We start from the raw sequence: 12,760 nt of genomic DNA, 5'->3' as shown, positions 1-12,760 counted from the left end.
AGACCAGAGACCCCAAAGCTTGTGCCAGTAGGAGAGGGATAGAACTTCTGTATAGAGAGTTCTCACTCACTTTGGCCCATGACATTCCCCTAGCTGGGCACCTGGGCCAGACTAAAACTTGGGAAAGGCTTGGCAGTCATTTCTACTGGCCCTAGATGTCTCAGAAAGTGAAGGAGTTTGTTATCTCCTGTGAATCAATACAGCTGGACACCCAAAGGCCCCCATAATTCCACTACCAGTGGTTGGGGTTTCTTTTGAAAGGGTTGGGGTGACATAGTGGGTGCACTGAAACCACCCACAGCCTAAGGAAACACATCCATACTGGTAGTAATGGATCATGTTACCAGGTATCCTGAAGCAATTCCCCTTAGGACTAATACAGCTCCTGCAGTCGCCAAGACCTTCATTGGTTTGTTCACCAGGGTAGGGTTACCTAAGGAGGTGGTGTCAGACAGAGGTAACAATTTTATATCTGCATACCTGAAGCACATGTGGGATTAGTGTGGAGTGAACTACACATGCGCTACCCCTTACCACCCACAAACCAATGGTCGTGTTGAAAGGTTCAACAAGACATTGAAGGGCATGATCATGGGGAACCCAGAAATAACTCAAAAGGAGATGGGATGTTCTCTTGCCGTGCCTGCTCTTCGCTTATAGGCAAGGGCCTCAGAAGGGAGTAGGGTTTACCCTCCCTGAATTTCTGTTTAGCTATCATGTGAGGGGACCACTTACACTTGTAGAAGCGTTGGAACTTTATTAATTATAAATGTCATTTTCTTTCTAAAATTAAGAACTTTCTAAATGTTCAAATCATTACTGTTTTGTTTAATGTATAGCTTCTAAGTGTCTACCTAGGCACCACCTCCTAGATTAAGCAATGAATGTTTGTCCCCGCTACCCTGAGACCTTAAAGGTCTGAAAGGGAATTCCTGGTCATGCAGTTGGAGTTCAGAAGTATTATGACCCCAGGACACCGTTGCTAACTGACATTGGTCAGAATATTCTCAAACTCCAGATTGTATCTTGAAATTTTTTTTTTTAAGTTGTGCCACTACCAGTCTGTAGGTGTTGCTGTGTCACGTGGTTTTAGGCCACTCCCTATTTACAGTGCTAAGTTAGCTCAATCACGTTAGCTGTTGGAAAGCCATCTTGTTGCTTTTGCTGCCTTTGCACCCGACACTGTTGTTACATGTTATTCATTTGAGAAATGCAGACTCGCTCTTGTCTCAAGTGAATGTTATTTATACATCCTTAACAGTTGATAGTGCCCTTGGTCTGTACATCGAGTAAAGAACTGTTCTAGGACACTAGACGGTGCCGGCTGATTATGTTCAGGGTGATCGTACCACTGTTTAGTCACAACATGCACGCAGCTGCAAATACCAGAATGTCGTGGGCTTTAATATCACAGCGCAGCATATTGTTAGGGCATTCGATAGAAGAGCTGTTGCAGAGAACACTGAGCTGATCCTGTGATGTGATACACCAAAGCTGATCTATACGGTATGGGGTCCCCTATGCAAGCCTATGAGACCTTCTAATAGTCTAATAATATTTTATTAGTTGCTAGAGAAAGGAGGGTGGATGTTTTCCACTGTCATTAGTAATATGATCGCTCCTTTCATTTTCTATGGTATTGTAACAATGCTAATGGTAATGATCTTAACCATTTGTCTACTTATGTTAGCCAAAGTACTGTATAACAGGACTCGAGGTTTATGAATAAATTCTTTAAACTTTACTGTGTCTTAGTTATTCTGTTGTGGACTAATATATATGTGCAAACGGGTATTTTGGGTTCCCACCATTCCTGAGAATAACTAAGTCGCATGTTCTGGGTTGTCTATACATTGGGACCGCCGAGCTAAATCTCGGATAACGAATGTGACACTAAGCTAGTCGGATAAGGGGTTCTTAGTTCTGAGGGGAGTTTCTGGTACACCACAATTCTCTAAGGTTCTGGTTTCCTGCGCATAGTTCTGTGCATACGCAGAATCCCTACAACATGGCGCACCTAACGTTTGGTCTTAATATCTGAGATGCCTTAGTAGTGCTTTTTATTAGTCCACAACGCCCTCACTCTGGTTTCCGGATAACGGGAGTGACGGTTTAACCTACCTAGGTTTTAGGCTATAGGTTCTTTCAAGCTTGAGAATAAAAAAGGTTACACTAATCTAAGCCCAAGTGCTACTGAAGATCTCGTTGTATCTTCTTTTTAATCCTAATGGCGGTAGATATTCCCGCTCATAGTAGGGTGTCTCTGCGTGCTCATTTGAGGACGTATGGGGTGCCTGATGACGGGATGGCAGTGGTGTTTGTCGTAAGTGCAAGTGCCACTTACCCTTATGAGTTGTTTTACTCTTGGGTTACCTTTGAGGCTGTGGAAGATACAGATAAGACGTTCCACAAATACACTGCTACGCAGGTGCCTCTTCATTATACCCCATATATGGCTTTAGAAATTCCTATTTCAACCTGGCAGCACACTATTTGGTTTAATGGCGCCCTCCCCCACACGGTCATCCCGGCGAGACTCGGTCCTTTGTCAATTGAAGGAGCTACTTGGCCGGTGCTGGCCGGACATACGCCTCATCCACGCTACCGGACGGTAGGAGTGGATAGCTTACGTATACTGCACACGACCTTGATTACGGTCCATAGGGCGTTAGTGCAGTATGTGTCGCGCACTGTACAGGTGGGGGCACCTGCAGTTGCGGGACACGGGGCTGATCGCCATCATGCGGTTGTGATCAGTCCTGTAATGGTAAACGCGGTTGTTGGCAAGCGCCCCCAGAATAAGGATGAGTATCCTTATTGGCTTGCAGAAAAATTCGATCAACTGGAAGCCGTGTTTCCTAACACTAGTCCTGTGGATAAACACAGGATACTCACTATTACATTGCCGAAAGAACTAGTCCCGGACATTGTCGATTGTGACAATTGGGGCAAAGTCTTTGCCGCGACCTATTCGAAGTGCTTCGGCACTACGTCTATGTCGGTACTACCTTCCGTTATCAAGAAAGTCCAGGGGGCGGAAGCAGCTATTGAATTGGGAATGCGGCTTATCGACAGCTTCGATATAGTATGTTCCATGATTATGGGAAATCTCAAAGGAGATGCCATGCAGTTTCAAGTGGGAAACATGATGGCACTTATTGCGGATGACGATAAGCCGAGGGAGTTTGCAAAAGTTATTGCGAAAGCCTATAGGATGGTTGGACGTAGTGCCCTAGGCGTGAAACCCGTCATCAAAATTCCTGATGTAGTACAGCACACTAAAGTGAGTTCGTCTACAAAAGACGATAAACCCAACTTTCCAAAACGAAATTGGCGAGCTAAAAAACAAGATAAACAGCAACAGAAACAGGAGACTCGTCCAGCGTCCCCAGTTCAGGCATATGTTGAACGCACTTATGATTTGCGTGATCGTTCTCGTATTAAGTCACCTGATAGGTTTCAGGTTCCTGACCAGCGCTCTCCTCGTTCTTCACAGCAAACGGCGGCTTCACACTTTGGTGGAGGAGACCGTGGGAGAGGCCGGGGTGCTCAAGGTCGAGACCAGCCCCGACAGGCGGACGGAAAAGGCAAGCAGGAGGATTCTGCACGTCCACGTACTCCGTTTTAGAAAAAGAAGGTTGCTGCAATCTCAGCGAAGTATGCCTCAGATGGTGCGGACACAGCTTCTGAACATGAAATGGGCGCTGACGCTGCTAGACAGCGCGGCGGAAGTTACAGTAGTGCGGGGAGCACTGCGTCCATTTCTGGAGGCGACAGCAACTAAAATCTATGTAACAGTAGAAACTGCTGATACTCGCGTAGCCCCCCCTGAGAGATTATTTGACGTAGTCCTCAATATTGAGGGTGACATACAACGAAAAATTAACGCGGTATTTTGGGATAATCTAACGACCACCTATGATATACTATTGGCGGAGAAAGATTGGCCCCCGGTTTTCGTTATAAACGCTCCAAGGGGGGAAGAAGTCATTCTTCCTTCTTTTGGACACGTAGTGCCCAAGGAGGAGTCTAAGAAGTTGGCCGAGGAGTGGGCGCGGGTGCTTGCGCCTGCGTTGTATCGTAATCAGGTGGGGTGGGATAAAAGTTCTACCCTCCACGAATTTCCATTGCGGTCCGACCCCCAGCCTCAGCCCCAATACCCTATGCGTCGTGAGGCTAGGTCTCACGTCGCGGCTATCCTTGAACAATTGGAATATCAGGGAGTAATTGAAACGTGTGTGTCATCCATGAATAATCCTTTATTCACTGTAACGAAGCCTGACGGATCGTACCGCCTAGTTTTGGATTACCGGCACTTAAACTCGCACTGCCGGAATTGTGCGGTGCAAAATACCCATAGTTCAGCTCTCGTCGATAGTCTTGTGAGAAAAAGGTTCAAAACCACACTCGACTTGTCCAATGGTTTTTATTGCCATAACATATCCCCTCATAGTTATGAGTGGACCGCTTTTACTTCGGGTGGTAAACAAAAAGTGTTCAAAAGGCTACCAATGGGCTATAAGAATAGTCCTGGGGTATTTGCTGCCCGTGTGGTCTCTCTCTTAGAGATGGTAGACCCGGAGGCGTACTCGTACGTTGATGACATCTACTTAACAGACGACGAGTTGCTTCCACACCTTGCTCGCGTGGACAACATATACTATGTTTGCGGACTTTGGTTACAAGTTTAACTTTAAGAAGTCCCACATTGCCGAGTACACAGTTTTATTCTTGGGGTACGAACTCAACAATGAGGGCCGAGGCTTGGCTCCGCAGTTCCTTGAGAAATGCGCACGCCTTCGTATCCCTACGACACTGAAACAACTACAATCATTGCTGGGCTTTCTGAATTTCGGTCGTACCTACATTCCTGAATATGCCCAGCGTATCAAGACACTATATGCCTTGGTGCAACCTACTTTTACCAAGTCTTGCTGGCTGCCAGAACATTCGGCTGCATTACACTCTTTGCAGTCTGACCTTCTTACTGCGAAATATTTACAAACTCGTGATAACCACACAAACCTGGTCATAAGAATTGTACCGGGTGTGGAGGGGTTCACGTACTTAACATACAATGAAGGAGACACTGTCCCCATTGCTTACAAATCTCATTTATATACTTCGGCTGAAATGCGTTTCTCCACTGTCGAGAAAGTTTTGACAGCAGTTCAGATGGCAATCCTGAAAGAACGAGCGCTATCACAGGGGAAGCGCATGATGGTGGTAACACCATTTCCTGCCTTAGAGGCAGTCACTAAAGCAAGTGTGCTGAATTCTAAAGCTTTGCATCCAAGGTGGATACAATGGGCGACCTCCTTAGCCTCGCCTGATGTCGAATACATCTTTGACGCAGGACTTCAGACTCAGGAGAGTTTGGAGTATGAATTAGTTCATCCGGCTCCACTTACATTGCGCCCGTTGGAGGAGTTCCATTGTGTCATATACACTGATGGGTCCGCGCAGCCCGCAACTGGATCAAGGCACGCTTATTCAGCGGCTTGCGCAATTGTTGTTGGTACTTTCGTGAATGGAGAATTCATACAGGATGCGGTGCATACGCAGACTTTGGGTGATTGTACCGCACAATTGGCGGAGCTTAGAGCTCTGGTGCTTGCACTGGAGTTTGCTGATTACAGAGTCACAACTCTTATAGTGAGTGATTCTTACTATTGTGTACAATCTTACAACGACAATCTGATGTTTTGGATCGCGAATGGATTTCGTGATTCGAAAGGTAGCACAGTGAAGCATAAAACGCTTTGGGCTAGGGTGGCTGAACTAAAATGCAGTCGACCCCTTGTGAATGTTATTCACACTCTTGGTCACCAACGAGTTGGCGTCCATGCTGTCGGTAACAGTTTGGCTGACGAGGCAGCTAAAACAGCAGTGGCAACATACTTAGTAGCAGCAGTTACAAGATCCAAAAGTAAGATCGATGATGACATCTTGGCAGCTATTGCTGCATCAGAGACTGGGACGAACTTCCCTAGAGGTTTCCCTTCTCGATACCATTATCACTTAAGTCCTGATAACGTCCCGTTAGTGAGGATTAATGATGTTGGGGATAGGGTTATTCCCAATTCGGACTGCAGGCCTGCATTGGTACAAGCTGCGCACGAGGGTGTTGCGTCTGCGCACGCCGGAGTGTCCGCAAATGTGTCACTGTTGCAACAGCGTTATTGGTGGTACGGTTTGTACAAACATACACGGACTTATGTCCTCAATTGTGGGATTTGCCAACAAATAAAGCCATCTACGGTGGCGCGTCCACCACAAACGCAGCTGCATATATCTAATCAACCACTAGCGTGTGTTTATTTAGATCACTGCGGTCCTTTTTCCTCGGACACTGCGTACAAGTATATCTTGGTTGCAGTAGATTCGTGCACACGTTTTCTTTGGGTGTGGCCACACAGGAGTGCTGATGCCAGGACTGTCATCAAAGCATTGCGTGTCTTTATAGGGAGTTTTGCATGTGGCACCCTTCACTCTGATCAGGGCCCTGCGTTCGCCTCTAAGGCTTACAAAGAAGCTATGAGAAGTTTGGGGGTCCAAGTCAAATTTTCGTCTCCATACCGGCCTGAGGGCAATAGTGTTGTGGAACGAATGAACCGTGACCTAAAGCAATCATTGACAGCCAGGGTGTTAGGTACTGGCAAAAACTGGCTAGCCCATTTGTATGACGTCCAACGTGCACTTAATAATCTCCCTAGAAGGTCTCTGGGTGGGAGGACCCCGTACATGATGCTCTTCGGAGTTCGAATGTTTGTCCCTGACCTTGAGGGTCTCGACATGGCGGCGGCAGCCGCGCCTTTTGACTTAGATGACCACTGTACTGTCTTACAGAATCTTCAAGAAACAAGAGACACTCTAACAAAAGAGCACATATCCTCTGCGACCGAAGCTGGACTTCAGATTCCGGTAGTCGGCTGGCTACCCAGAGTTGGTGTTCTGGTCCGTGAGAAGGTGGAGAAGAAGAAGGAGTTTGGCCCCTCTTATCGTGCACCAGTGCCGGTGCTTGGAGTTGAGGGTACCCGCACAATTGTTTTGCCTCCACTTCCTGGTCACAGAGACAACAGGTACATTTCAGTTGACAATGTCAAGCTACACAGGGTGGCCGATACTCCATAGTCTGACACCTTCAGTTTCTTGCCCTTCGATGATGCGCAGTTCTGTTGTGGTTCCACCATCTGACATCGTGCCTGAGGTTGCCATTGAAATGCAAGTACTTTCTGATTCTGCTGTTTCACCTGCGGATGGTGCTTTGCCTGATGATGCTGAGTATTCTTATCCTGCTGATGTCCCTTTGTCCCTTTTGCATTCAACTGACATTGTCCAGTCTAATTCTTCCTTTGGAACTGAATCATTGACTTCCACTGCCCCTTCCAAATTTTCAACATTTTTTGCCTGGTTCAAGAGACAATTTTTGGTTCCCCCCTGGATTTACATTTGGCTGGTGCTCATTTGCATTTTTTTGTTCATGTCGATTGGTTTTGTGGTAGTGTTTTTTAGGCTGATAAATGGACACTACCTGAATGAACGTTCTACAATTAGATTAATTAATGGAACTTTGGCCCCACATTCATCGTCGCACATCATGAAGAGGGACCAGACTTTTGTAAATATCACCGCCTGGCCTGTCCGTGATGGAATAGCATGGGATGCAGTTAAATTTCAAATTCATGGGCCCACGGAAGTGATTAATGTGCCATCTGTATATCGTGTTTCTATGGGTGATGTGGTGAAGCAAGACATTCGATCTGATGATTGGGATGTTAAAACTATAGAGACACTGTTTTCTGATTTGAAATACTATGCCGCATTTGATGCTGAGGATTAGTATTTGAATAATGAAAACTATGCAGAACAGTTTTGTTATCAACATTATGGAACACATTTTCTTCATAGGGCGAACACATTTCGTAGTTTAGTCAACTTTACGCAGTGGGAACATTGCCCAGCCCCGAAGATTGGTAGTTCAAAAACATTGATCGAAAAATTTTCGTATTTTTCGGATTTCAGTGTATCCAATAATGCATCTTTTTATTTTAAGCTTAGAGACGAACCTATTTCAAAGGTGCGTTTGACCCACACTAAATTGTTGTTTTCTAAATCCTTCATGGACGATTTGGCAATTGGAGGGTATGACGTTTGGAAACATACTATTGATCTCAAATCGGTTTGGGGAACTAAATCTTGGCAAGTACAAGGTACAGAAGCTTTACATCGTGCCTGCCTCATCCCAAACCACATGTTATTTTTAAATTCTACGATTTTTCAGACAACCTGTTTTGGATTAGCTCTTTCTAAAAAATTAAATTCCCCCTCGATCCCGGATCTGAGAGCTTATCCGGGTTGGGAGAATCACACAGATCTGTCCCTTACTATGTTGCAGTCTTTTATATCCAATTCCACCTTCAATATTAGTGCATTAGACCCTAAAGGTTGGTTGGTATGGCAGAAAAGTTCGGATGCCTGTCAACGTAGATTTTTGGGGTTAATTCCCGGGTACATACAGGATAGAGTAGACCCACGTTTTCTGTCCGCACACACTGTCACTACCTACTCAGTAGGTAAATTGTGCCAGGCATGGTTGCAACATTCCACATTAGATTCTGTTAAAATTCACTTGTCACGTTTGCATGACAAAATTGATTTCAATGATTTTGTTAAAGGTCCTGCATTGGGGAGATCCAAAAGATGGGTGTATGCTGTTTACAACGAGGTATGGAAGTTGTCGCAGATTGAGGCTGCTTCCAGACTCCGTGCTATTGACAAAGCCAATATGGAAAAAGTATTGGCAGTAATAGATAATAGTATTAATACCTTATCTTCAAGAATATATACATTGGATAACATTGTTTCATCTGTTGTAGATATTGTCCAGGACGATGTGTCTGTGTTGTATCATGGTCAAAATCAATTGCGTTCGATAATGCAATTTGCTTGGACTTTGCAGACGTTAAAGGCGGGGAAAGTGCCGTGGGATTACATGAATATTTCTTCTTTATTCCGCCCATTTAATCTGACAGCAAAGCAGCAATTCATGTCCATGAAAGATGCTACGTATTCACTACTGCATATAGAAAAGTTAGAGCCTTTGCCTTTTTCAGTGGCTGAGTCTGATTATGCAGTGTGGCTCATCCATGGGATGGTCACTCTACCGATTTCTATGTATAGGTTTAGTTCGTGCATGAAACATTATGCCTTAGGCAGATACGAAAAACTTGGTTCTGCATTCTTGCATGAGGTCTGGTCTCTCCCATTTACATATCGATGTGAGAGAGACGGCAAAGAAGTTTATTTGAAAGGTGAGGAGTGTACGTCTGCTCCTGATCATTCTGTAGTATGTAGACATATCCAATTACATGGATCATGTAATATGAATGCCCCTAATTTAGCTTGCGTATTGAAGGGCATTCCTGTGCCAGTTATAACGCCGTCATTTACGCTGCTTGCTAATGGTAGTTATTTGCTTTTAAATAGTGAGGCTTGCTGTGGGATGTTAGCTGGAATTCCCTATATTGTTTCAGTTTCACGGAGAGTAATTTGCTGTAATAACGTGCTTTTCCCACCCCCGCAAGGCCGACTGGATATATCCATCTGGCCGACGATTCCAACCTTGAAAGCAGAGTTCAATAGGATGAGCAGAATAAGGGCTCTTTTGTCTCAAAAGGAGGTTGCGTTGACTTCGTCACGTGAAACATTTCTCCTTCAGGTGGCGAACACTCGCACGGAAGTTCAAGCGCTTTTGAATACTGACCTCCCCCTACATTTTGGCACACTAATACACACTATCTTCAATGCTTCTTCTACGACTGGTCTGGTCCATTTTTTTAAAATTATAGACTCTGGCCTTGTGACGTCTTTCCAGTCTATCTTTGGTATAATGCCAGCTATTTTTCATTCTATTTTTTCTGGGGTTTTCGGAGGGTTTCCTCTGATACTCCCATTAATTGCTGGCATACTCCTGTTGGTCTGCGCACTACGCTATGGCTGCACGACTTGCGCTACTCGACCACGGATTCAGCCTGTTCCATCTGCGTAGCCAGATGTGGGAATCTTATGGGACTTTACCACTGGCTACCTTGAGTGTCGCTTATGGATTATCCTTCCGGTTCCCGTTTTTCACTTGTGTACAGCCTGTTTTTCACTGTCTCGAATGTCCGTTCCAATGGGCTCTTGATATGTGTTTGTCAAACTTGGTGTCACCTGACCTGGATTTTGATCGACTGATGTATCCCTTAGTGGTTCATGAGTTTGACTGTTCTGGAGTCGGGTTTATGGCCTTGGGTGCGGCGCATGGAGTCCTTGGATTATGGGATATCGAGAAAGCAGCAGTTGACTTCCTGGCACGAAGTTACATCGAGATGCCTGCTTCTTGTCCACGTGGAGTGCTTGATGCTCATTTCCCTGTGGAACACGAGTGTTCGTTTTCTTTGCTGAATTGAATGACAGCCAATTTTGCGGATGACTCCAATGATTTTCTGCTGGAAGCTGCAGCTGCATATGCTGCTTATACTTTCCTAAATTAACTGCCGGATGGCGAGTTCAATGGAGTGAATTTTTTTCTATCTTCTCACAAACGATCGTTGGCCTCTATGGACGATGGATTGTGTTTTTACATTTTTTTTCTCTCTCTCTCTCTCTTCTTCGAAATTTTTTCTTCCTCTCATTTTCAGAACTCACATTTCAAGTTCTTTAGTCTGCATCGTTGATCTTGAACTCTGCGTTCTGTTGGAATATTCACCCCTGGTTGTACAGTGGTTCGATCAAAGGGGGATGTCACGTGGTTTTAGGCCACTCCCTATTTACAGTGCTAAGTTAGCTCAATCACGTTAGCTGTTGGAAAAACATCTTGTTGCTTTTGCTGCCTTTGCACCCGACACTGTTGTTACATGTTATTCATTTGAGAAATGCAGACTCGCTCTTGTCTCAAGTGAATGTTATTTATACATCCTTAACAGTTGATAGTGCCCTTGGTCTGTACATCGAGTAAAGAACTGTTCTAGGACACTAGACGGTGCCGGCTGATTATGTTCAGGGTGATCGTACCACTGTTTAGTCACAACATGCACGCAGCTGCAAATACCAGAATGTCGTGGGCTTTAATATCACAGTGCAGCATATTGTTAGGGCATTCGATAGAAGAGCTGTTGCAGAGAACACTGAGCTGATCCTGTGATGTGATACACCAAAGCTGATCTATACGGTATGGGGTCCCCTATGCAAGCCTATGAGACCTTCTAATAGTCTAATAATATTTTATTAGTTGCTAGAGAAAGGAGGGTGGTTGTTTTCCACTGTCATTAGTAATATGATCGCTCCTTTCATTTTCTATGGTATTGTAACAATGCTAATGGTAATGATCTTAACCATTTGTCTACTTATGTTAGCCAAAGTACTGTATAACAGGACTCGAGGTTTATGAATAAATTCTTTAAACTTTACTGTGTCTTAGTTATTCTGTTGTGGACTAATATATATGTGCAAACGGGTATTTTGGGTTCCCACCATTCCTGAGAATAACTAAGTGGCATGTTCTGGGTTGTCTATACATTGGGACCGCCGAGCTAAATCTCGGATAACGAATGTGACACTAAGCTAGTCGGATAAGGGGTTCTTAGTTCTGAGGGGAGTTTCTGGTACACCACAATTCTCTAAGGTTCTGGTTTCCTGCACATAGTTCTGTGCATACACAGAATCCCTACAACAGCTGTATGGCTTGGTTTGGTGGTGTCTTCCTACCGTCCCACAAAGAAGGAAGTGGAGCAGGATATAAGCGCATCCCCTGCATTGCTCCCAACTGTGCCAGTTTTCTTACAACTCTAAATGTATTCTAGACAACATGCCAAGGACGACGTATTACCTGAAAACGTCAGGATTCAAGCCATGCTGCGACTGCAGAAAGCAGATGTTGATCACAGACCCAAACAACATGTACCTATGAGGTCGGGGCTTTAGTGATGACTCAAAGTCGCATGATAAGTGCACCTCAAGGTGATCCGGGAGTAGGAGGGGAAGCTCTATTTCACTGAGCATAAAAAGATGCTTTGAAAAAAGAGGCCCGCTCCAAATCGAAAGGCTGTTCTCAGTTGCAGTCATTAGGCTGGTCGCGCACAAAGGCCCATTCCTGATGGATGTCTTTCAGTAAGTCAAAGTTAAAAAGTAGTCATAAGCACAAGAACACTGAACAGGACTCAACCCCTTCGCACCACTTGAAGTTTGGCGAGAAGTCATAAGGGTGTCACTCAAAGGGTCCAGAGTCTTCTGGCTCGGAGCTATGGCACAATTAGCCTTGGTGTGCAAAGAAGGGTCTGGGTCTCAATGAAGACTGGTGCTAAAGGCCTTATCTAGCTGACAATAAGGCAGTCATTCTGTTTGCAGTTATAGTATAAATTCACAGGAAACTGTGCACAAAGACGTTCACTCACCAAGTCGCACCAGTGGAACAGTCCAGGAGCCCTGCTCGGATGGAACAGACGCGTCAGCCAGGTTTCGTCTCTGCGTTGGCCTCACATATTCTTTGGCAGCTGTGAAATGTAGAAGATAAAAAGTCTTAATTGGGCTTCATACACCAATAGACATCAGGAGTGAGTAGGCAATGAGAGGAAAGCATAGTCTTCTGATCCGAACACAGATGTATGTGTTCAGCTTTGGAGTAAGCAGGCAATGAGAGGGAAGCTGTTCTGCCTTAAGATGAGACTAGCACAACAGAGTAAACTGGGGCTTTCCGAGATTCACCTAGGCAAGTGAA

The 12,760-nt window shown here is 45.0% G+C and overlaps 1 protein-coding gene across 6 annotated transcripts in view; it reads right to left on the bottom strand.

Moving 5' to 3' along the window:
• Positions 1-12,760, bottom strand: part of LOC146863586 (uncharacterized) — a 192,509-nt gene that overhangs the window by 60,771 nt on the left and 118,978 nt on the right. For all 6 annotated transcript variants that reach the window (XM_085627535.1, XM_085627529.1, XM_085627539.1 and 3 more), the window contains one exon: positions 12,438-12,536. In XM_085627535.1, the coding sequence (XP_085483661.1) occupies positions 12,438-12,536 (99 nt within the window). The remainder of the gene's footprint in view (positions 1-12,437; positions 12,537-12,760) is intronic.

This window comes from Triturus cristatus, chromosome 2_1, assembly GCF_964204655.1.
Source record: "Triturus cristatus chromosome 2_1, aTriCri1.1, whole genome shotgun sequence".
Lineage (NCBI taxonomy): Eukaryota > Metazoa > Chordata > Amphibia > Caudata > Salamandridae > Triturus > Triturus cristatus.
The sequence above is the reverse complement of the archived record's forward strand: the minus strand, read 5'-3'. Positions and strand labels throughout refer to the sequence as shown.